The sequence below is a fragment of the Erythrolamprus reginae genome, chromosome 3 (assembly GCF_031021105.1).
Source record: "Erythrolamprus reginae isolate rEryReg1 chromosome 3, rEryReg1.hap1, whole genome shotgun sequence".
In the NCBI taxonomy this organism is placed as follows: Eukaryota; Metazoa; Chordata; class Lepidosauria; order Squamata; family Dipsadidae; genus Erythrolamprus; species Erythrolamprus reginae.
In genome coordinates, this window is record NC_091952.1 from 250,427,578 (window position 1) to 250,450,453 (window position 22,876).

The 22,876-nt window shown below is 40.5% G+C and overlaps 1 protein-coding gene across 1 annotated transcript in view; it reads right to left on the reverse strand.

The window, feature by feature from the left end:
• COL22A1 (collagen type XXII alpha 1 chain) overlaps window positions 1–22,876 on the reverse strand; it is a 208,921-nt gene that overhangs the window by 21,156 nt on the left and 164,889 nt on the right. The window contains exons 47-55 of the mRNA XM_070748335.1: window positions 21,254–21,307; window positions 20,345–20,398; window positions 16,600–16,653; window positions 9,753–9,806; window positions 7,942–7,995; window positions 6,644–6,688; window positions 5,025–5,078; window positions 2,266–2,319; window positions 1,390–1,443 (exon numbers count right to left, since the gene is read on the reverse strand). Of these exons, the coding sequence (XP_070604436.1) occupies window positions 1,390–1,443; window positions 2,266–2,319; window positions 5,025–5,078; window positions 6,644–6,688; window positions 7,942–7,995; window positions 9,753–9,806; window positions 16,600–16,653; window positions 20,345–20,398; window positions 21,254–21,307 (477 nt within the window). The remainder of the gene's footprint in view (window positions 1–1,389; window positions 1,444–2,265; window positions 2,320–5,024; window positions 5,079–6,643; window positions 6,689–7,941; window positions 7,996–9,752; window positions 9,807–16,599; window positions 16,654–20,344; window positions 20,399–21,253; window positions 21,308–22,876) is intronic.

Here is a 22,876-nt window from a genome sequence, read left to right on the forward strand (position 1 = left end):
CGGCCCCAGCCCTCTGGAATCAACTCCCCCGGAGATCAGGACTGCCCCCACCCTCCTCACCTTTCGCAAACTACTGAAAAAACCCACCTATGCTGCCAGGCTTGGGGGACCTAATTGACTTTTAGCTGTTTCATTTTATGTATGGTTTGTTTGGATGGGTTTTTATAATTGTTTTAAAATTAATATTAGATTTGTGCTTTGTATTTTGTTGTGAGCCGCTCCGTACAGTCTAATAAATTATTATTATTATTATTATTATTATTATTATTATTATTAATAATAATTTATACATGGTATGCCTGTGTGTGTGTCTGTTAGTATATGGGGTTTTTTAAATCTTTAAATATTTTAATTAATTGAATTATTTATGATTTGTTTTACACTTGTTGTGAGCCGCCCCGAGTCTTCGGAGAGGGGCGGCATACAAATCCAAATAATAAATAAATAATAAATAAATTATACTACAATATATTTTCAAAATTTCAAAATGACTTGAAAAATATATATTTTGAGCCTGGGCTGGAAGGGAGAGAGAGCAGATAAGACTTAACTACAATTGCAGTTCCTTCATAATATATCAAAAATTCAACAATTTTGAGAAGAGATATTCTTGCAAATAGCTTGGACAAAATCTATGTTATTTGATGTGCTATTAGCACATCGAAATGAGTACTTTGATTTGGCCTTGAAAAGCAACCAGGAACTGCTATACTTATGTGCACACATCAATAAGATGATAGACAACTTAAGAATGCTCTTTCTTGGAGTTTTGACAAGGGCAATTTGATTCCAATAAGAATCTGTCCAATTTTATCACAGTGTCTTGAACTTCTAACTTCCCATAAATCCCCTAAGCATTATCTCACATTTCTTGCAATGGATAAATTCTGGGATTATTCTGGTCTATTTCCCATATGTTAGTCCAGTCCCTTGCTCATTTCAGATGAACTCCAATTAAATACCCTCAAAGGATAGCTTCTGTTTTAAAGTCCATTATTACAGTATACATCTAGCTTTCCAGAATAAGGTAACAGAAGAGGGTTACTTTCTGTGTCATTTGAAGAATATTAATTTCAAGAGCTTTTCTCAATATGCAGCTAAAATCAAGACCTATCATTCTTAGTAGCTACTTAGTAGCTACTCCTACAATCTTGTTATTAACTTATTTTTATTCATTTGTTCCTTTGTCAAAAGATGTACAAGATAGCATGATAGATGAGAAGGGAAATGTCTTCAAGAGAATAAAGTCCAGTTGCCTTTTGAAAAAGCACCTTCGGGGCAACCATGACCTGGATGGTTGAGAATCTCCATAGATTTATAGCTGCTGTGATGTTGCCTATGCTGTTGTGAAATGATACTTGTGATGGAGATGGCAAATACACTACTTACCGGGTTACCTGCAGGACCAGGTTCCCCGGGTGCACCTGGAGGTCCGGGCTTGCCCTAAAGAAAGGAAGACAACAATCAATTTCAAAATCTATGAAGAACTAATGGATGAAACCAAAGTGACCAGAAACTTATCTTTTGGATAATTTGTTTTGGCCCACCACCCTTTACTCCAAAGTTTAAGAAAGAAACTGATTTGTCTGCGTTTGGATATCAAGCATCAGCTGCTATCTTTGGTGACCATTCACAAAATAACATGAAACATATATAAGACATTCAAGATTGATAGTTTGCAAGTAACTAAAGGCCTTTTTGATGGTTCTCTTAAAACTCATACTGTCCAGCAACATCCAAATTCATAATATGCTTGATAATTTTCAATATCTACCAAAGGAAAGGAAAGGAAAGGAAAGGAGGAGAAAGGAAAAGGAAAAAGGAAATGAAAGATGGAAAGAGGGAGGAAAGGAAAGAAGGAGGAAGGGAAGGGGAGGAGGAGGAAAGGAAAGGAAAGGGAAAAAGGAAAGATGGAAAGAGGGAGGAAAGATGGAAAGAATGAGGAAAGGAAAGAAGGAAAGGAGGAGGAAAGGAAAGAAGGTGGAAAGGAAAGATAAGAAGGAAAGAAAAGGAGGAGAGGAGAAAAGAGGAGAGGAGAGGGAGGGAAGGAAAGAAAGAAAGAAAGAAAGAAAGAAGGAAGGAAAGAAGGAAAAGAAAGGATGTCTCTACCCCATGCAATCACTATTAATTAATCCCAATAAAAGTATTTTTCCCTTTCACAACTTCTTCACCAATTTCTATACATAGATTATCCTGAATACTTGAATACTGTAAGGTTTTTTTGCTAGAATCAGAACAACCCATTCACTATGCAAAGTAACTCACTGCTATTCCTCGAATTCCTCGGGGGCCTTCTGGTCCTGCAGGCCCTGGATCTCCCTGGAATAGGAGGGGAAAATATAATACATCATTGCCTCATTTGAAGGTTAAAAAAGTCAGAATCCAAAGTTATCTTAGCACTCACAACTGATTCCCGATTTCAGGTAGCCAATGCTATCTGCCTTTTGATGGCCACGGATCCAATCTGTTATGGAGGTGGACATCTTAGAACATAGAATCATGGGAAGGGACTACAGAGGTCTTCTAGGTCAACCTCCAGTGATGGAACTCCCACAACTTTGGGAGACAAATTATTCCTGTCAAGCTGGTGAAGAAGTTGATGATAAATTAACAGCTTGCCACATTATCTATAGAAGACCTGATGTTTAGGGGAACTTGGGAGGGGGGATTTCGGGAGGGAATGGATGCAGCCACAAAGCATTTTTTCGAGTGGTTCAAGGACATGCCAACCCACCAGGGCCAGAAGTGAAGAAAGGACTGGCCATGCTGGCACAATCTGAATGGACAACATGACAAGTTTGTGGGTGGGGACAAGCGATGTGAAGTTTCACAGGGAGATGAGCTACGGAGTCGATGGGAGTCAGGATACAAATTTAATAAAGTAAATCAGGCCTAGGGAATAGGAAGACTGTCAGAGGACGGACATTTGGAAGAAAATTTTAGAAATATTATTACTTTTACTGCTGCTACTACTTTTAATCACCTTCAAAGTTGACATAGAAACCCAGATCCAAGTTTCCCTGTGTAGGTATCAAGATGGCTCCAGAAATAAATTGGAATTTTGAATTGTGCTTTGACTCAGAATCTGATTTAGTTTGGATGTTACATGGAATCTTGACATTTCCATTGATTAATTGTCAGAAAATTTATCTTTACTTCTCGGTTGGATGTCTCTTTAACAAATTTTCACCCATTACTTCTTTTTCTGCCTCTGAAGAATAAGTCAATCCCCTTTTCTTTATGACAGCAGAGTAGTGGAAGACAGTTATCATATCTCTTGTCCCCCCCCCCCCCCAATCCTTAGTCTTTATCTCTGGAGGCCATTTCAAGAACAACTCATATCTTAATAGTATAACTTATTTGCAATTAAATTGTAATGTTAAAACAGGGAGATGAGCTATGGATATTTCCATTTATGGTGGACATGCCCAAAACTAAGACTTATTGGGACAAGGTAGAAAAATGGTTAAAAGAAATTACAAATGAAGAGATTAGGAAGACTCCAGAATTATTCTTATTAGGTATTACAGATGTCAGATACAAAAAAGAAATATATTATCTAATAATTCATGTATTAGTAGCAGCTAGGATTACTTTTGCACAGAAATAGAAAGAAAAGGAAATTCCAAAAGATGAAGAGGTTTTTAAAAAATTATGGAATGTGCAGAATTAGACATGATGACGAGACAGTTAAACAATCAAGCAGAAACAGAATTTTATAAAATTTGGCAGGAAGTGTATAACTGGTGGAATACAAAAGAAGAATTTTAAAGACTATGGAAATGTGGAAATAGAATGTCAATTAACTCGATATATTATAATACATTATTAGATTGAATATTATACAGAGATACATGTTGAATGAATTTATCTTTTCTAATTGGTTTTAATTAATTATGTCAATCATAAATATCTGGATGTAAGAAAATATTTCAAAGTTAAGAACTTGATGTAGTTATTGATTAATTGAAATATCATACCGATAAGTTTATTATTTATTTATTTATTTATTTATTTATTACTTGGATTTGTATGCCGCCCCTCTCCGAAGACTCGGGGCGGCTCACAACATGTAAAAGACAAATCATAAGTAATCAACAATTTAAAATTTTAAAGATTTAAAAAACCCCACAAACTAACAGACTCACACACAAGCATACCATATATAAATTCAACGTGCCCAGGGGGGGGATGTTTCAATTCCCCCATGCCTGACGGCAAAGGTGGGTTTTAAGAAGTTTGCGGAAGGCAGGAAGAGTAGGGGCAGTTCTAATCTCCGGGGGGAGTTGGTTCCAGAGGGCCGGTGCCGCCACAGAGAAGGCTCTTCCCCTGGGGCCCGCCAACCGACATTGCTTAGTTGACGGGACCCGGAGAAGGCCCACTCTGTGGGACCTAATTGGTCGCTGGGATTCGTGCAGCAGGAGGCGGTCTCGGAGATATTCTGGTCCAGTGCCAAGTTTATCTTTCTGTATTGATCTAATGTAGAATTAGGGTTTTTTTCTGTATTAGGAAGACTTCTTTTCGTAGCGGAGCAATTGTAGCTCCTTTATATGTTGAATGTTGTTCGTCTTGTTTGTTACAATTTTTAAAAATAACAAATAAAAAATATTTCAAAAAAAAATTTTCACCCATTACGTCATGTTCTGCCTCTGGTGCTTTGAAGAATAAGTCAATCTCCTTTTCTCTATGACAGCAGGGTACTGGAGAACAGTTATCATATCTCTTCTCCCCCCCCCCCCAATCCTTAGTCTTTACCTCTGTAGGCCATTTCAGAAACAACTCATATCTTAGTAGTATAACTTATTTGCAATTAAATTGTAATGTTAAAACAGAGAGATGAGCTACGGAGTCGATAGGAGTCAGGATACAAATTTAATAAAGTAAATCAGGCCTAGGGATTAGGAAGACTGTCAGAGGAGGGACATTTGGAAGAAAATTTTAGAAATATTATTACTTTTACTGCTACTACTACTTTTAATCACCTTCAAAGTTGACATAGAGCTTTTATTGCGCTTAATACTTACATCTTTTCCCGATAGCCCCTCCCGGCCTGGAGTCCCAGGTTGACCTGATTCTCCCTGTAATAAAGAAAAAAGGTGGAGAAAATTTAGAATACAGTAAATCCTCCCATTTGCAGCTTAAGGTATGTCAGTGCTTCTATATCCTTTCTTGTCTTATTCTTTACTTCGCCTTTTACCACTTTGGATGTCGAACGAGATACAAGGTTGAACTGAGGCCTCAACAATTGATATTGTTGTAGTGACTCCTGGGCCTGATGCACTTCGTGCTGGCCATGCCGACTCCTGGTTTAACAAAGGGGGGGGGAGCGTCATGATACGTGACATGACACCACCATTATGATATTGAGTTTGACAGCCCTGTTGTAATGCGTCTTTGATGTTGTCTCTCCATCTTCTTCTGGCACTGCCTCATGTTCTTTGACCTTCTCATTTTGTATATGCCTTGTATGGTATGGAATAGCAATATCATTATCAATAGCATTTAGACTTATACAATGGTACCTCTACTTATGAACTTAATTCGTTCCGGGACCTGGTTCTTAAGTAGAAAAGTTTGTAAAAAGAAGCATTTTTTCCCATAGGAATCCATGTAAAAGCAAATAATGTGTGTGATTGGGGAGACCACAGGGAGGGTGGAGGCCCTGTTTCCTCCCAGGAGATTCCTAGAGAGGCCCCATGGAGGCTTCTCCCTGCCTTTTCCGGTTCTGTTTCCTCCCAGGAGATTCCTAGACAGGCCCCACAGAGGCTTCTCCCTGCCTTTTCCGGTTACAGTTTTGGAGGCTCAGGTTTGTAAGTGGAAAACACCCGGTTCTTATCTAGAAAAGTTCGTAAGTAGAGGCGTTCTTAGGTAGAGGTACTGCTGTATACACTTCATAGTGCTTTTACAGCCCACTCTAAACAGTTTACAGAATCAGCATATTTCCCCAACAATCTGGGTCCCCATTTTACCCATCGGAAGAATGGAAGACTGAGTCAACCTTGACCCGATGGTGAGATTTGAACTGCTGAACTACAGCTAGCAGTTAGCTAAAGTATCCTGCAGTGTTGCACTGCACCACCCCGGCACAATCCCACAACATCTCCTCTGGGTAAGCAAACCACTTTATTTGCTATTTTTATGTATAGTGCAAGATTGGTTCTTTGCCAGTTTTTTTTCTTTTGTGATCTTATTTCTGATTTTATCTATCCTGTTCACTCCAACAGCTTCCAGCAAACATCTCATTTCCATGGTGACTAACTTTGGTTTATCTTTCATTGGTAACATAAGGTGGGGATGAGATGCTTCTTGAGATGCTCACACTATATTCTTTTTCTCCAGCAAAATTTCATATCAGCTTTCAACAAGGAAAGGGGCGGCATACAAATCCAATAAATAGATAGATAGATAGATAGATAGATAGATAGATAGATAGATAGATAGATGGATGGATGGATGGATGGATGGATGGATGGATGGATGGATGGATGGATGAATGAATGAATAAATAAACATGGTTTATTATTATTTACATGGCCACAACCTCTACATTTTCTTAATCCACCCTAACGATATAAGAGTGGCCTCCCAAAAGCAGCATATTTTTTCCACTTCAATTATCCTTGTGCATATCCATGTTACTTACTCTCACGCCAGGATTTCCTGCGTCTCCTCTTGGACCCTTGAAACCCTGAAAACAAAAGAGAGAAATGAAAAAAGATATCTATAAATGTTCTCCCTCCAAAACTGACCCCTGAAAATAGTTCCTTAACCTCCTCCCAGCTTTGAGTTAATTTCCATCCCCATATTGCTTTTCTCTTTATATCTCACTATCCCTTTTCATTGAGATAGTGTCTACTTTGCTTCTAAGTAGACTGTGAGATAGTCAATATAAATCAACAGGAGACCAGAAGAAGTTCTTGCAAGAATGGACCCCATATGATTGGATAGAAAGTCTCTGTATCACAAGAGGTGATAAAAATGCCACCTATACATTATACATTGCATCTCTGCCCCCTTATTCCTCCTCCTTTACTATGCACTCCTTCAATCACCTTCCCCCCTTACACAATAATTTTATATAATGTTTTTGGCATCCATTCACAGTATTTGACACTCCTTCCCAATACTTTTTTGACTTGGACAGACCCCTAAATCATTAATCTATTTTATAACAACTTATTTCCCAATTTCACGTCTCTATCAGGTCAGCTTGCCCTCTATTCCTACATTCTAACTACATAAACATCTCGCCTCTAGAGACAAACATACCCTCTTTATGAAGACTAAGTGAAGATTTTCACGCTAAAATATATTTCTCATTACAGTCATATAAACATTTTGCAACAGTCCTTCTTACAGATTCGTCTCTTACAAGAATAAAAGTTCACTTCTCACAAAGACAGAACCTGATACATGGAATACAACAGACATACACACACATAGCAGCAAGTTCCATGGTGAGACAATATTTAGGCAATATTATTGGGCAATAATGGGTACAATACAAGGTGCTGATTACCATCTTCAAAGCTCTACTTGGCCTGGGATCAGGTTATTTGAAGGATTGTCCTTTCTCAGTCAACTCTACCCAACTTTACCCAAGAGCAGAGACAGGAAATGTCTCCATCTAGTGGTATCAAGAAAAAGGGCCTTCTTTGTGGTGGCTTCTTCCCTGTGGGACATCATCCCCATGGAGATAGGATTGGCCTCCATTTTGACACTCTTTCTGAAGGCCATGAAAACCTGCTTTTGCTAAGTTAATATAGCACTTCTTGAATTCTTTTTTACATCTTACAAACACATTTTCCTCTTATGTGTATTATATCACTACGTGTTCTTTTCATCCATCATGTTGCTGCTATCCGTGTATTTTATGCCATATATTAAATAAATAAAAATGTTTATTAATTCTGTCCCAGAACTGCATATAATGGGACTTACTGGTGGTCCTCGGGCACCTTCTTGGCCTGGTAGCCCCGGTTCTCCAGGCGTACCCTGAAATAGTCAAAGCACATTTAAAATAGATTCTTGTACTGCTAAGCCATACTTCATTGGCATAGTTTACACAAGATGCAATGCCACACAAAAACAAACACATTCTGATGGAGTTTTTGACCAGCAATAATGTAGTATAGTGCTTATTTATTTGTTTGTTTGTTTATTTATATCCTGACTTTATTAATTTTTACAGTTAATTTATATATTTTCTTTAACATATATTAGTACTTTTTGAACAGCATATTATCTGGGTGCATTAGCTTAACATAACAGTATGTACAGTAATATAATAATATATTAAACATAAACATAATAGTATTTTTCCAATTTCTAATTTATACTTCTATTATCCAAACATTCATAAACAAATCCCATGTTTGAAAGTATTCTGTATAGTGATGGGTGAACCCAACGGTGTTCAGGTTTGGCAAGTTTGGACAAACTTTACGCAAAATTCGGACGAACCCGAACCGAACCCGAACCCAAACGGGGAATCCCACCAAGAGATTCTGGGGGCAGAGCTTTGACGTCATGTATACCGGCAGGTTGCTAAGGATGCCAAGGTCATCACTTCCTGGATTCCATGGAATCCAGGAAGTGATCACCTTGGCATCCTTAGCAACCTGCCGCCCCTGGAATCTCTTTGTGGGAGGGATTCCCCAGCTCCTTCAAAGGGAGGTCTTCACGTAAAAATAAACACTGTTATTTTTATGAAAAAGGATGCCACAGCGGCGCTGCAAGCAAAGGGCGATCCTTTCACGTAAAAATAAACATGTTTATTTTTACGTGAAAGGACTGCCCTTTGCTTGCAATCTTTATTTTTTATCCTGAATGTCAACCCATCCATTTCTGCACAATCTAGTATTTTTTAAATTACATCTCCTTCCATGGGTGGTTCCTCATTTTTCCAATGCTGTGTCTATATAATTCTTGCTGCTGTCAAGACATGTAATATTAAATATATATATTCCCTTTATTATATTTTTTCTGGTACTATGCCTAACAAAATATTTCTGGCTTATAATATATGCGTTGCTTTAACATTTTTTCTAACCATGTATGCATTTCCATCCAGTATTTTTTGCCTTTGCACAGGTCCACCACATATGAAAATATGTGCCCAGCATCTTGGTTATATCCTGCCTTTATTAGTTTTACAAATAACTAAAGGTGGCAAACATATCCAAGACACCTTTCCCCCTCCATGTTTATTCACAGTAACAACCCTTTGAAGTGAGAGAATGATTAGCCCAAGGTCAACCAGCTAATTTTCTGGTCTAATTTTCCAGTACACATTAAATAGAAATTGATTCTAAAGTACTGAACATAATACAATAGAAACAAGTGACTTCATTTTTAAAGGCCTGTACTGCAATAATATTTCTAAGATTGGAAACATCAAGATTAATCTTATGATTGTGATCAAATAAACTTGTCAAGACAAATTGAAAGAAAAAAACAGGAATATTCTCCATCTTCCTGTGCCACTAACTTTAACTGACATGCTGACTTTGTTCAGTTTCTGTTCTCAACCACCATTGGTCTCACTTATCCAGCCAGACCTTATGTTAGGAGACTAAATGCTATTTTAGTTCCCTCGCTGAGTGATGTACAAACATATGAAAGCATGGCATAAAAAGTGTCTTTCCTCATGCAAATTTATGAATATAAGGAGAGACTGTGACATTGTAGCCAAAAAATGAAGAATAGTGACAAACAACTTTGATTATATTAACAACAAACTATCTTCTTACTGGTTCCCCAGGTGATCCTGGCTTGCCATCTTTGCCCTCCTTTCCAGGTACACCCTAAAACAAATCCCAAGAAGATAAACAAGATTAAAGATGCAAAGACGTTCTGAAATAATTTTTTTTGACATGGTTGTGAGAAAAAAAGAAAGAAAAAACCAACCAAATGTTACTAATTTAGGAAAATTAGAATATACCCAGTATCGAACCTACCAACTCCATGCTGTGGAAAATCAACAGAGAAAAAAACCCCTAGGTTGTATGAAAAGAAGCAAGTCAAAACAATTAACTCGGGTTCATTGCTTCAGCTAATCAAATGAATAATGAACATGCATACCAATTAATATTTTGTTTGTCTAAAATGATGTGTCTCTTTTCAAACGTATCAGGCCATGCTTCTAACAGTGGGTCAAAAAGAGGTTTTATTATTATTATTATTATTATTATTATTATTATTATTATTATTATTATTATTATTATGCAGGTTAATTCCATGATAATATGATAGAAACATAGAAACATAGAAGACTGATGGCAGAAAAAGACCTCATGGTCCATCTAGTCTGCCCTTATACTATTTCCTGTATTTTATCTTACAATGGATATATGTTTATCCCAGGCATGTTTAAATTCAGTTACTGTGGATTTACCAACCACGTCTGCTAGAAGTTTGTTCCAAGGATCTACTACTCTTTCAGTAAAATAATATTTTCTCACGTTGCTTTTGATCTTTCCCCCAACTAACTTCAGATTGTGTCCCCTTGTTCTTGTGTTCACTTTCCTATTAAAAACACTTCCCTCCTGGACCTTATTTAACCCTTTAACATATTTAAATGTTTCGACCATGTCCCCCCTTTTCCTTCTGTCCTCCAGACTATACAGATGGAGTTCATTCAGTCTTTCCTGATACGTTTTATGCTTAAGACCTTCCACCATTCTTGTGGCCCGTCTTTGGACCCGATCAATTTTGTCAATATCTTTTTGTAGGTGAGGTCTCCAGAACTGAACTGATGATGGTGTTATCCATTCAGGCAGAATAACAGAATTAGAATAGACCTTGAAGGTCTTCTAGTCAACTCCCCATTCAGTTATGAAACCCTATACCAGAGATGGCGAACCTTTTTTTCCCTGGGTGCCGAAAGAGCATCTGCCCACAGACATAGTTCAATGCCTGGAGAGGACGAAAACAGCTTCCCCCAGCCCTCAGAGGCCCTTTGAAGGCCGGAAATGACCTGTTTCCCAACTTCTGGTTGGCCCAGCAGGCTCATGTTTCACCCTCCCCAGACTCCAAAGACTTCCCTGGAACCAGGGCAGGGTAAAAACACCTTCCCCCATCTCCCCGGAGGGTCTCTGAAAGCCCAAAATGCCCTCCCAGAGCCTCTGTGCAAGCCAAAAATCAGCTGGCCAGCACAAACATGCACATTGGAGCTGAGCTACAGCTGGGGTGCCAGCAGGTGGGGCTCCATGTGCCACCTCTGGCACCCATGCCATAGGTTTGCCATCACTGCCCTATACTCTTCCAGTGGTTATTCAATCTCTTCTTACAAACTTCCAGTGTTGGAGCATTCACAACTTCTGGAGGCAAGCTGCTCCACTGAGTAATTGTTCTAACTCCTTGCCGCAGCCGAATTTTCGGCAGACGCAACCCTAAACTCTGCTAAATTCGCGTCTCGATCAATGGCAGCCACTATGGCATCACGCCGTCTTCTCTGGCTCAAAAGCTGGCAAGCAGACTCCCGCTCTAAGTGGCGCCTGGCAGCAGCCCCCTTCAGTGGGTCAAAGTTGTTTGGCGATTCCTTGGATGCAGTGTTGGTCGAAGACAAGGATAAGCGAAAAGTCTTACCAAAGACTTATAGGCGAGCCGACAGAAGGTCGGCCCCTTATTTTCGTAGACAAACCTTTCGCCAGGACTCTGCCGCAGTATCTACCTTTCCACAAACCCAGAGACCCTACGGCCAGGGATCCTACCAGCAGGACAGACAGCCCTTTGCTGACAGAAGCACGGGAGGATACCGCCAGTATACCCAGCCTAAACGCCCCTTTCGAGGCCAGTCATACAGGAACTTCAGGAAGTCCAAGTGACTACCCAGCAGACATTCCCGTCGGAGGCAGACTACAACGTTTTCTCACACAATGGGAGTTAACATCCTCCGACTGCTGGGCTCTAAATACCATTCGTTCAGGACTAAATCTAGAATTTACTGCCTTTCCACCAAACCGGTTCTTCAGATGCCCGACTCCCACCAGCAAAACGGAACAAAACCTTCTGAGACAAGAAGTGCAACATCTGTTGGACATTGCAGCCATCGAACCGGTGCCCCTAGACCAGGAAGGTCAAGGGTTCTATTCACTTATCTTCCTAGTTCCCAAGGCCTCAGGGGGTCACAGGCTAATACTGAACCTCAAACAGCTAAATGTGTACATAAGATACCGCAGGTTCAAGATGCAGTCGCTCAAGTCCATCCTAGCCTGCATCCGGCAACACGATCTCCTGACCTCCATAGATCTACAGGAGGCTTACCTGCATGTACCCATACATCCAGCTCACAGGAGGTACCTACGTTTCTACCTGGAGGGGCGGCATTACCAATATCGAGCCATGCCCTTCGGACTATCTTCCGCACCAAGGGCCTTCACCAAGCTGTTAGATGTCGTAATGGCAAAGTTACGCCTCCAGTCGATAAGACTACAGGCATATCTAGACGACATCATCATCCTCGCCAGGTCCCCCAGCCAAGCAGAGGTAGACCTCAGGCACACCATTCAATCCTTGCAGGCTCATGGGTTTTCAATAAATGTCCCCAAGAGCCATCTAATACCCACGAGATCCCTCCAACACCTGGGCACCATCGTAGATACGACCAGCTGCAAGGTCTTCCTATCTCCGGACCGCCAGTCCTCTCTGCTGGAGACGGTGGAATCAATACGACACAACCACAAGGTACAGCTATCCCTACTATCCCGACTCCTGGGGATATTTGTGTCCTGTATCGATGTAGTACCATGGGCAAGACTCCACGCCCGTCAGCTGCAGTGGTTCCTTCTGCCCTTTCAGAAGGAAAGAACCAGTCATTCCAACAGACTGGTATTACTTCCCTCCAAGGTTCGTCGATCCCTTCGGTGGTGGACAACATCAGCCATACAACAGGGCACCTGTTTCAAGGAGCAGATGGGCATCACAGTAACAACAGAGAACATTTCTTCATCAAATCCCTCCATCAAGGGTCTGACTCTTGGTGATTCTATGGGCTACCAGTCTCTCAACACATTTTGATCTTGCACAATTTCTTTGAGTTGCTCTATACTCTGGCTGGTGTCACTTTTGATGGTGTCCAGCTACCGTGTTCTTTGGCAGCCCAGTTACCTTCAGGGCTCCTACAGGTATGGTCAGGTATGCAGAACCGGCAGAAAGATTTTGGTCAGGTACACAGAACCGGTAGGAAAAAAAATGATTTTTTTCCCTTTCTTTTCCCTCTGGGTATTAGATTAGATTAGATTAGATTAGATTTATTGGATTTATATGCCGCCCCTCTCCACAGACTCGGGGCGGCTCACAACAATGGCAAAAACAGTACATAGTGACAAATCTAATATTTACCAATCTAATTACAGTTTTAGGTTAAAGAATTCCTAAAAGAAATCCCAATATATATAAAAAACAAGTACACAATCAATCAAACACCAAAACAACATGGGCAAGGGGGAGATGTTTCAATTCCCCCATGCCTGACGGCAGAGGTGGGTTTTAAGGAATTTACGAAAGGCAAGGAGGGTGGGGGCAATCCTAATCTCAGGGGGGAGCTGGTTCCAGAGGGTCGGAGCCACCACAGAGAAGGCTCTTCCCCTGGGTCCCGCCAGACAACATTGGTTAGTCGACGGGACCCGAAGAAGGCCAACTCTGTGGGACCTAACCGGTCGCTGGGATTCGTGCGGCAGAAGGCAGTCCCGGAGATATTCTGGGTATGTTTTTCCTATTGCAGTAAATGAGGTAGAATGTGTATAATTTTCAAAGAGCTGTGTGTGCATGTGTTTGTGTACAAACACATACAGTTTACATAGAAGATAATGTCTATTTTTGTGTGCCTGTGTGTAATATGTATGTACACATATGGCCTATATACATAGAATTAAATAATGTATTTTGGATGTTCACAGGGAAATTGTATCTCTTTGAGGCAAGGAGAGGGCAGGCACCCTAACCCTAACCCAAACCCTTGATGTAAGTGACGTCAAGTTGGCCACCTTTAAGCCAGTCACATGACCTTTAAACCACCCCCACTCACATGATCACCAAGACACTCCCATTTGGTCACATGATCAGCAAGCCACACCCACAAAATAAGCCATGCCCACAGTGTGGTAGTAAAAAAAAATTGCAGTCCTTCACTGGTTTCCTTCTACCACTAACTCCTCCAAAAACAATTGCTTTCTCCAGTGAATTCCCCCACACGACAGGGCCAAAATAAGTGAGACACTATCTTGTGATTTTTGCCCCAGGCTAACATAGCTTTACACATTCATACACCTGGCAAAAATCAATATTCTGCTTGAGAGGATGTATATACTCTTCCAGTTATGATTCTACATTGTGCTTAACTCAGCCTCTGGGGTTTTGCTTCTAGCCCTGTACTAAAATTCAAACCACCCCCATGCTTCATAGCTGTATTATCTTTCACCACAAGGTGCATAATTAGGAAATCCATCATTATTAGTCAAGATCCAGAGCCACAGCTAGATTCATGAGTGCAGAAGGGATTAATTTAGAGTGGGTGGAGATTGAGGTTGGCTGAGTCATCACACACCTACAGTACTTTAGTATTAATTCACATCTTTTTTCATTAGATGTCTAAAGATGATAATATAGTTGAGGTCCTGGTTCCATAGTGAATATAATCTGGAGCCATTTCATACAAGGCAGGACACCACTAATCTGAAAATAGGGCATCCCCCTATATGTCCTTGACCTTAGGGAGCTCTAAAAACTCAGTTGATTAATTTATTGGATCATTCTCGGGCCACAAAACACTTCAAGGCAGTTTTGTAGTGTAGAAAGCTAGCACCCATCCCCTTCCTAGAAGAATGAAATATTTTGGGAAATATTAAAAAAGGCAGGATTATACATTTCCCATAAAAGAAAAAAATAAATCCTTTAAGAGAGACAGAGACTCAGAGCCCCAGCTCCCTGCCCCCAAGCAAATATTTTGTGCCCATTGAGAAAGACTGCACCTAGGCAAAAAAACCCCAAAACATGAATACAAATTAGGCGAAACCACACTCACCATGAGTGACTGTGAAAGGGATCTTGGAGTCTTAGTGGATAAGCAGCTAAACATGGGCCAGCAATGTGCAGCAGTGGCTAAAAAAGCCAACACAATCCTAAGCTGCATGAACAGGGGGATACACTCCAAGACCAGAGAGGTAATAATACCACTCTATAAGGCCCTGGTCAGACCGCACCTGGAGTATTGCATCCAGTTCTGGTCACCACACTTCAAAAAAGATATAGAGACTCTAGAGAGGGTGTAGAAAAGAGCAACTAAAATGATAAAGGGACTAGAGACCAGGCCATATGAGGAAAGGTTGCTGGAACTGGGCATGGATAGTCTGGTAAAAAGAAGAGCTAGGGGGGACATGATAGCTGTATACAGGTACTTGAGGGATTGCCCCAGAAAGGAGGGGGACACACTGTTTTCCAGGGCACCAGAGGGCCGGACGAGGAACAACGGTTGGAAACTGACCAAGGAAAGATTCAACCTGGAGATAAGAAAGAATTTCCTGACAGTGAGAGCGATCAACCAGTGGAACGGCCTGCCAGTGGAGGTTGTGGACTCCCCAATTTTGGACACTTTCAAGAGGAGATTGGACTGCCATTTGGCTGGGGTGATGTAGGATTTCCTGCTCAGGCAAGGGGTTGAACTTGATGACCTGTAAGGTCCCTTTCAACTCTAATAATAAATAAATAAATAAAAACCTATTTACAAAACAAAAGACCTTCAGCTCCAGAGTGAAGGGACATGATCCTTCAGGACATAATAGGATTAATCCACTAAGACACAGTGCACAATCTCCTAAGGACATTGCATCACCTTCAGAAGCGTCAACCAAACCTGGGAGCTCTGACAATCTACAGAGCCAGCTATGAGTCCTACAACAGCCAATAGCATATATGTTCTCACATAGAAACAGGACGTTCAAGTGGAAAGCCCAAGAGAAGATATAAAAGCATCCCCTCTCAACTTCATGTGGTCAGCTGCCAAGAGCCACAAACTCATGTGGTTTTGCTTCATCATCAAACCATCTTTTTAATAGGAAAGTGAACACAAGAACAAGGGGACACAATCTGAAGTTAGTTGGGGGAAAGATCAAAACAACATGAGAAAATATTATTTTACTGAAAGAGTAGTAGATGCTTGGAACAAACTTCCAGCAGACATGGTAGATAAATCCACAGTAACTGAATTTAAACATGCCTGGGATAAATATATATCCATTGTAAGATAAAATACAGGAAATAGTATAAGGGCAGACTAGATGGACCATGAGGTCTTTTTCTGCCGTCAGTCTTCTATGTTTCTATGTTTCTATCTTTCCAATGAGCCTCTAGCCTCCATTTCGTCTCCAGTGCCTTTCTCCCAGATTGGAACTGGACCTGGATATTTCTTCCAACAATAGGGTTCTTCCAGAGCTGTTTAGCAAGGTTATTTTCCAGTGCTGGAAATGTTTGTTCCATCTTAGCTCCTGATTCCAGGAATCATCTTTCCTTTCTGCAGCCTTGATACCATGCTCTCCAGGAGCAGGTTCTTGCCCTTCCAAGTATCTTGCAGCAATAGTTACAAATATTTTTCATACTCACCATAAGTCCAGGTAATCCTGGGGGTCCCTGAGGTCCTGGGGGACCTTCTTTTCCCTATGAAAGATGATACTGTGTTAGAGTCTTTTAGGGTGTTTGCATTAGGAAAACTTGCGGTCAAAGTCCTTGCTCTATAGTTATTATACCAGGCCCTGTCTCTCCCCCCAGATGTGAAGAACTACAGTAGCTTTCTGAAAGATATATGCCTCCTGCATCCACCCTTCTCCCATTTTTTTTTCAAATTTACCGACAAGATCAATTCAGAGAATTAAGGCAAAAGTCTAGGAGTCAGTGAAAGCTGAACAGTTTTTAGATTTCCCCCTTCATGGAACCCATTCATTCATAGAAATCCCAAAGGTGCTTTCCCCCCAAAAATCAACTAGACTTTCTTGATTTTTTAAACTTTGAAAATAGCAATAGCAATCACACTATATAGCACTTACACTTATATGCCAACCTGCCTTCCATTGAGGACCTGAATACTGCATGAGTCAAAAAGAGGGCGGGGAAAATATTTACTGACCCCTCACATCCTGGACACAAACTGTTTCAACTCCTACCCTCAAAACTTCGCTACAGAGCGCTGCACACCAAGACAACTAGACACAAGAACAGTTTTTTTCCAAACGCCATCACTCTACTAGACAAATAATTCCCTCAACACTGTCAGACTTTCTACTAAATCTGCACTTCTATTCTACTAGTTTTTCTCATCATTCCTTTCACCCATTTCCTCCCATGTTGACTGTATGACTGTAACTTGTTGCTTATATCCTAAGATTTTTATTAATATTGCTTCTTCATTGCTTATTTGATCCCTATGACAATCATTAAGTGTCGTACCACATGATTCTTGACAAATGTATATTTTATTTTATGTACGCTGAGAACATATGCACCAAGACAAATTTCTTGTGTGTCCAATCACACTTGGTCAATAAAAATTCTATTCTATTCTATTCTATTGCTTCATAATGCTTTATAGCCCTCTCTAAGCAATTTACAGAGACAGCTTCTTGCTCCAACAATATGGGTCTTCATTTTACTTCATTTTTAGGATGGAAAGCTGAGTTAACCTAGAGCCTGGTGAGATTTGATCTGCCAAATTGCTGGCAGCTGGTGTTCAGCAGAAGTAGACTGCAGTATTGCATTCTAACCACTGCACACCATGACTATCATAGCACTTATATATAGTGTCATCTCTCAAAATGACTATAGCTAAAGTCATATTTTCTTGCTTCGTTTCCTAGTTGCTATACTTATGGGGAGGAGAGGGATTTATGGAATGTAGAATGTTTTCTTCCAATGTGCCAGATCTAACAATGATAAGGCTCCCGAGAACCAAGTTCAGATCATCATGCCCTAGCAATTGCAGGAGGGACTGCTGAGAAGTTCACCACCTGCTTGGTTGGCTAATGTGACCTGTGACACAAAGGGAGTGGACAGTATCTATCCCGTAAAATTATTCAGTGTCGGTTTCACCTTTGACCATGCCGATATGATGTAATAATAATAATAATAATAATAATAATAATAATAATAATAATTTATTGGATTTGTATGCCGCCCCTCTCCGTAGACTCAGGGCGGCTAACAACAATAATAAAAACAGCATGTGACAATCCAATAATAAAACAACTAGAAACCCTTATTATAAAACCAAACATATAGACAAACATACCATAAATAAGTTGTAATGGCCTAGGGGAAGGAATATCTCAACTCCCGCATGCCTGGCGGTATAAATGAGTCTTGAGTAGTTTACGAAAGACAGGGAGGGTGGGGGCAATTCTAATCTCTGGGGGGAGTTGGTTCCAGAGGGCCGGGGCCGCCACAGAGAAGGCTCTTCCCCTGGGGCCCACCAAACGACATTGTTTAGTCGACGGGACCTGGAGAAGGCCAACTCTGTGGGACCTTATCGGTCGCTGGGATTCGTGCACTAGCAGGCGGTTCCGGAGGTAATCTGGTCCAATGCCATGTAGGGCTATAAAGGTTATGACCAACACTTTGAATTGTGACCGGAAACTGATCGGCAGCCAATGCAAGCCACGGAGTTTTGAGGAAACGTGGGAGAATCTTGGAAGCCCAACTATGGCTCTCGCGGCTGCGTTCTGCATGATCTGGAGTTTCCGAACACTTTTCAATGGTAGCCCCATGTAGAGAGCGTTGCAGTAATCTAACCTCAAGGTGATGAGGGCATGAGCGACTGTGAGCAATGACTCCCTGTCCAAATAGGGCCGCAACTGGTGCACCAGGCGAACCTGGTACCCAATAAACCAGATTTTTGAGGAAGCCAAGACCCCAGAGTCTTAAATTGGTTGGGAGCATTGCTCGGAACCATGGCAAGTAGCTTCATAGTGCTTTATAGCCCTCTTTAAGTGGTTTAAAATGTCAGTGTCCTGCCCCCAACAGTCTGGGTACTCATTTTACCAACTTCAGATGGATGGAAGGCTGCATCGGTGAGAATTGAACAGCTGGCAGTCAGCAGCATTAGCCTGCAATACTGCATTCTAACCACTGTGCCACTGCAGCTCTTTCTAAATGAAGATGAATTGAAGAAGCTTCTTGGATTAGAACCCAAGGACGTCCAATTGACTTTTGGAATCAACCCTGACCTGGATAATTGAGAAACTCAATCGCTCCTAGAATCTACTATCTCAAATCTTTTTTAGTGTTCAAAAAGTGTTCCAAAATCCCTTTTGTGGGGATTCTCCAATATTAACACATGGCAACTCCAAATCTCAACTAGCAAATGCTCTGTCCTACACATTGGGAAGAAGAATCTGAACTCCAAATACGAACTGAATAATCAAATTATCACAGATAATCCCCACTCGGTTAAAGACATTGGTATACTAATAACAAAAGATTTAAGTGCCAAAGCCCACTGCAACAATATAGCCAAGAAGGCTTCAAGAGTTGCAAACCTAACCCTACGTAGCTTCTGCTCTGGCAGTCTCACACTACTTACCAGAGCTTACAAAACTTTTGCCAGACCCATCCTCGAATACAGCTCATCTGTTTGGAAACCATACCGCATCTCAGACATTAACACCCTTGAAAATGTCCAAAGATACTTCACCAGAAGAGTCCTTCACTCCTCCACTCGAAACAGAATACCCTATGAGACTAGACTTTCAATCCTGGGCCTAGAAAGCTTAGAACTAAGACGCCTTAAACAAGATCTAAGTATTACCCACAAGATCATATGCTGCAACGTCCTGCCTGTCGGCGACTACTTCAGCTTCAACCACAACAACACAAGAGCAGACAACAGATTTAAACTTAATATTAACCGCTCCAAACTTGACTGTAAAAAATATGTCTTCAGTAACAAAGTTGTCGAAGCGTGGAACTCATTACCGGACTCCGTAGTGTCATCCCCAAACCCCCAACACTTTACCTTTAGATTATCTACGGTTGACCTATCCAGATTCCTAAGAGGTCAGTAAGGGGCGAGTACAAGTGCACTAGAGTGCCTTCCATCCCCTGTCCTATTGCTCTCCTATATCTCCTGTACCTTTCTTCTATTCCTATATCTCTTCTTCTATTCTTTCATTGATATGTTCTATTACTATACCTTCTTTTCTATTCTTTCTTAGATATATTTTACTATGAGTATCTCCTCTATAACCTTCATCATGTATTTTACTATGTGTATATAGATATATACCCACTAAAACTCTCATTGTGTATTGGACAAAATAAATAAATAAAATAAATTATGATTCTATGAAAAACAACTTACCATTTCTCCTGGAGGTCCTGGAGAGCCTATAGGTCCTGGGGAGCCATCTGGTCCCTAAACAACAATGTGAAAAAAAATATTTATGTAGCAATTCTAGACACGAGGGCCTTGAAGTTTTCATTTACCATCATATCCCACCCTACTCAATTATCACACACATAATAATTGATAGTGGATGTAGTATCTCTGAAAAATCTTCGTTATCATATGGCTTGAAGATATCTTTTACACATTAGTGATGAAACTGTCTGTATTTGCTGAAGCAAATATTGTACAATGATAGATGAATAGATTTTAATAAATGACCAGCACCTATAAAGATCAATCCATCTATCGAGGTACCTTATTTGCTACAGCTCTGAGATCTGGACTATAGGAGTCTTTATGACTCCTACAATCGAGTACTGGGGAAAATATCGAATTATTGAATCATCATTAACAACAATATCATCCAATTCATTGAATAGAACATCATCATCCAAATTATTATTGAAATCATCATCAATAATCAAATCATCCTCAATAACTTCAACAATGTCATTGAATTATCCTCAACAATTAATTATAATCAAAATGATTGAATCATCCTCCTCCTTGCCTTTCGCAAACTCCCCACCTCTGCCGTCAGGCATCGGGAAATTGATTCCCCTGGGCCGTTCCCACTTTACATATGGTTTGTATGAGACGTATGATTGTTTTTTACATGAAGGGTTTAAAATTGTTTTTAACTATTGGATCTGTATTGTTCTGATGCTGTGAGCCGCCCCGCGTCTTTGGAGAGGGGCAGCATACAAATCTAATAAATAAATAAACAAACCATATCACCGTCATCTCAAATAGATCTACAACAACTTGCCTTACATTCTAGTAGATAAAGATTAAAAATTAACATGCAAAGCAAAATCTTACAGCTGGGCCTGGATTTCCAGGGGGACCCATGAAGCCAGGTATTCCAGGATGACCCTATAGAGAAGGACAATATTTTATTACACATGTTATTATTTGTACAGTATAGCATGTATAGCATTTTAATATTAGATTTGTTCATATTGTCCTTTTACTGTTGCTAGCCGCCCCGAGTCTATGGAGAGGGGCGGCATACAAATCTAATAAGTAAGTAAGTAAGTAAGTAAGTAAGTAAGTAAGTAGGTAGGTAGGTAGGTAGGTAGGTAGGTAGGTAAGTAAGTAAGTAAGAAAGAAAGAAAGAAAGAAAGAAAGAAAGAAAGAAAGAAAGAAAGAAAGAAAGAAAATAATTGTGTTTGCTACATGTAAACAACTTATCACCCTAAATGTGCATCAAGCATTGTATATACCACCTAATTCTTGAAGACAGCTATCAATCATTAATTTGAAGGTGGGAACACAGTGGCTCACATAGTTAGAACACTGGGTTGACAATTTGCAAGCCTGAGTTCGAGATCCAAGAGCTCCTGGGTAACAGGGTGAGCTCTCATCATTTGCTCTACCTCCTGCCCAGTTTGAAACTGTGCAAGTAGAAAGATAGGTACCACTTCAGTGAGCACATTAACAGGGACATAAAAGGAACACACCTAGTCATCCCCCAAGCAATGGTGAAGTCACTGGCTAATCCTTTCAACCTGGGACATAAATGGGACAGAATTTCCAAGGTGGTCCCTGTTCTGGTTTCTAGAAGAAGTTTAGTAATTACAAATAACTCTCATTAAATGCATCATTTCATGAATAAAGCAACTCCGTTTATTTCTCTCCTGTACTTCAACACATTTCAGACATCAATCGGTCAGTTATCTCTCTTCTAGCCTCATTTCTCACATTCCTTTTCCTGCTTCACTTAGACAAGATTTATTTCCTAACTACATAGCTTTAAAAAAGACAGCAGCAATGACTCAATACAATACAAAATACTTTGGCTTACTTAGCGTGGCAAAAGCCCCTCCATATTTCGTTTCAGCAATGTTGAAACTCCACCCTTCTTCTCCACTAGCCCCCTGATGTTCCAATTACCTCACTACAATATTTAACCCATTCCTCTCCTTAATATCTTTTTCCAGACCTTTGCTGTCTACATTTCTGAATCCTTCTGAATTTAGGATTAACCCAGCGAGCATCTGATTCTCCCTCACTAGATCCTGAACTCATAGCCCCATCCTGTGGCTGGCCTCCCACCTGTTCTACTACCTGTAACCCTGGGCCCCCCACTACTTCATAAACACTATCTGAATCCGAGTCCTCAATATCTTCATCATCCTCCAACTGATCCGGAGTATGTACAACAGTCCCTAGAAATGGATTTTAGATTGCACTGAACCTGCTTTAGGTAAAATTAGGTTTTGGTTGGACTTCTGGCTTATTAGCCATAATATGCCAAAACTGATGGGAATTATCTTTATCATCAGGATGGAAAGTTTCATGGAGCATGTATATGACTAAGTCACATTAACAGGTCTACATCCTATTTTTCATGTTCTACCCCAGAGGTCTTCAAACCTGGCAACTTTAAGACTTGAATTCTGAGAGTTGAAGTCCACAAGTCTTAACGTTGCCCAGTTTGAG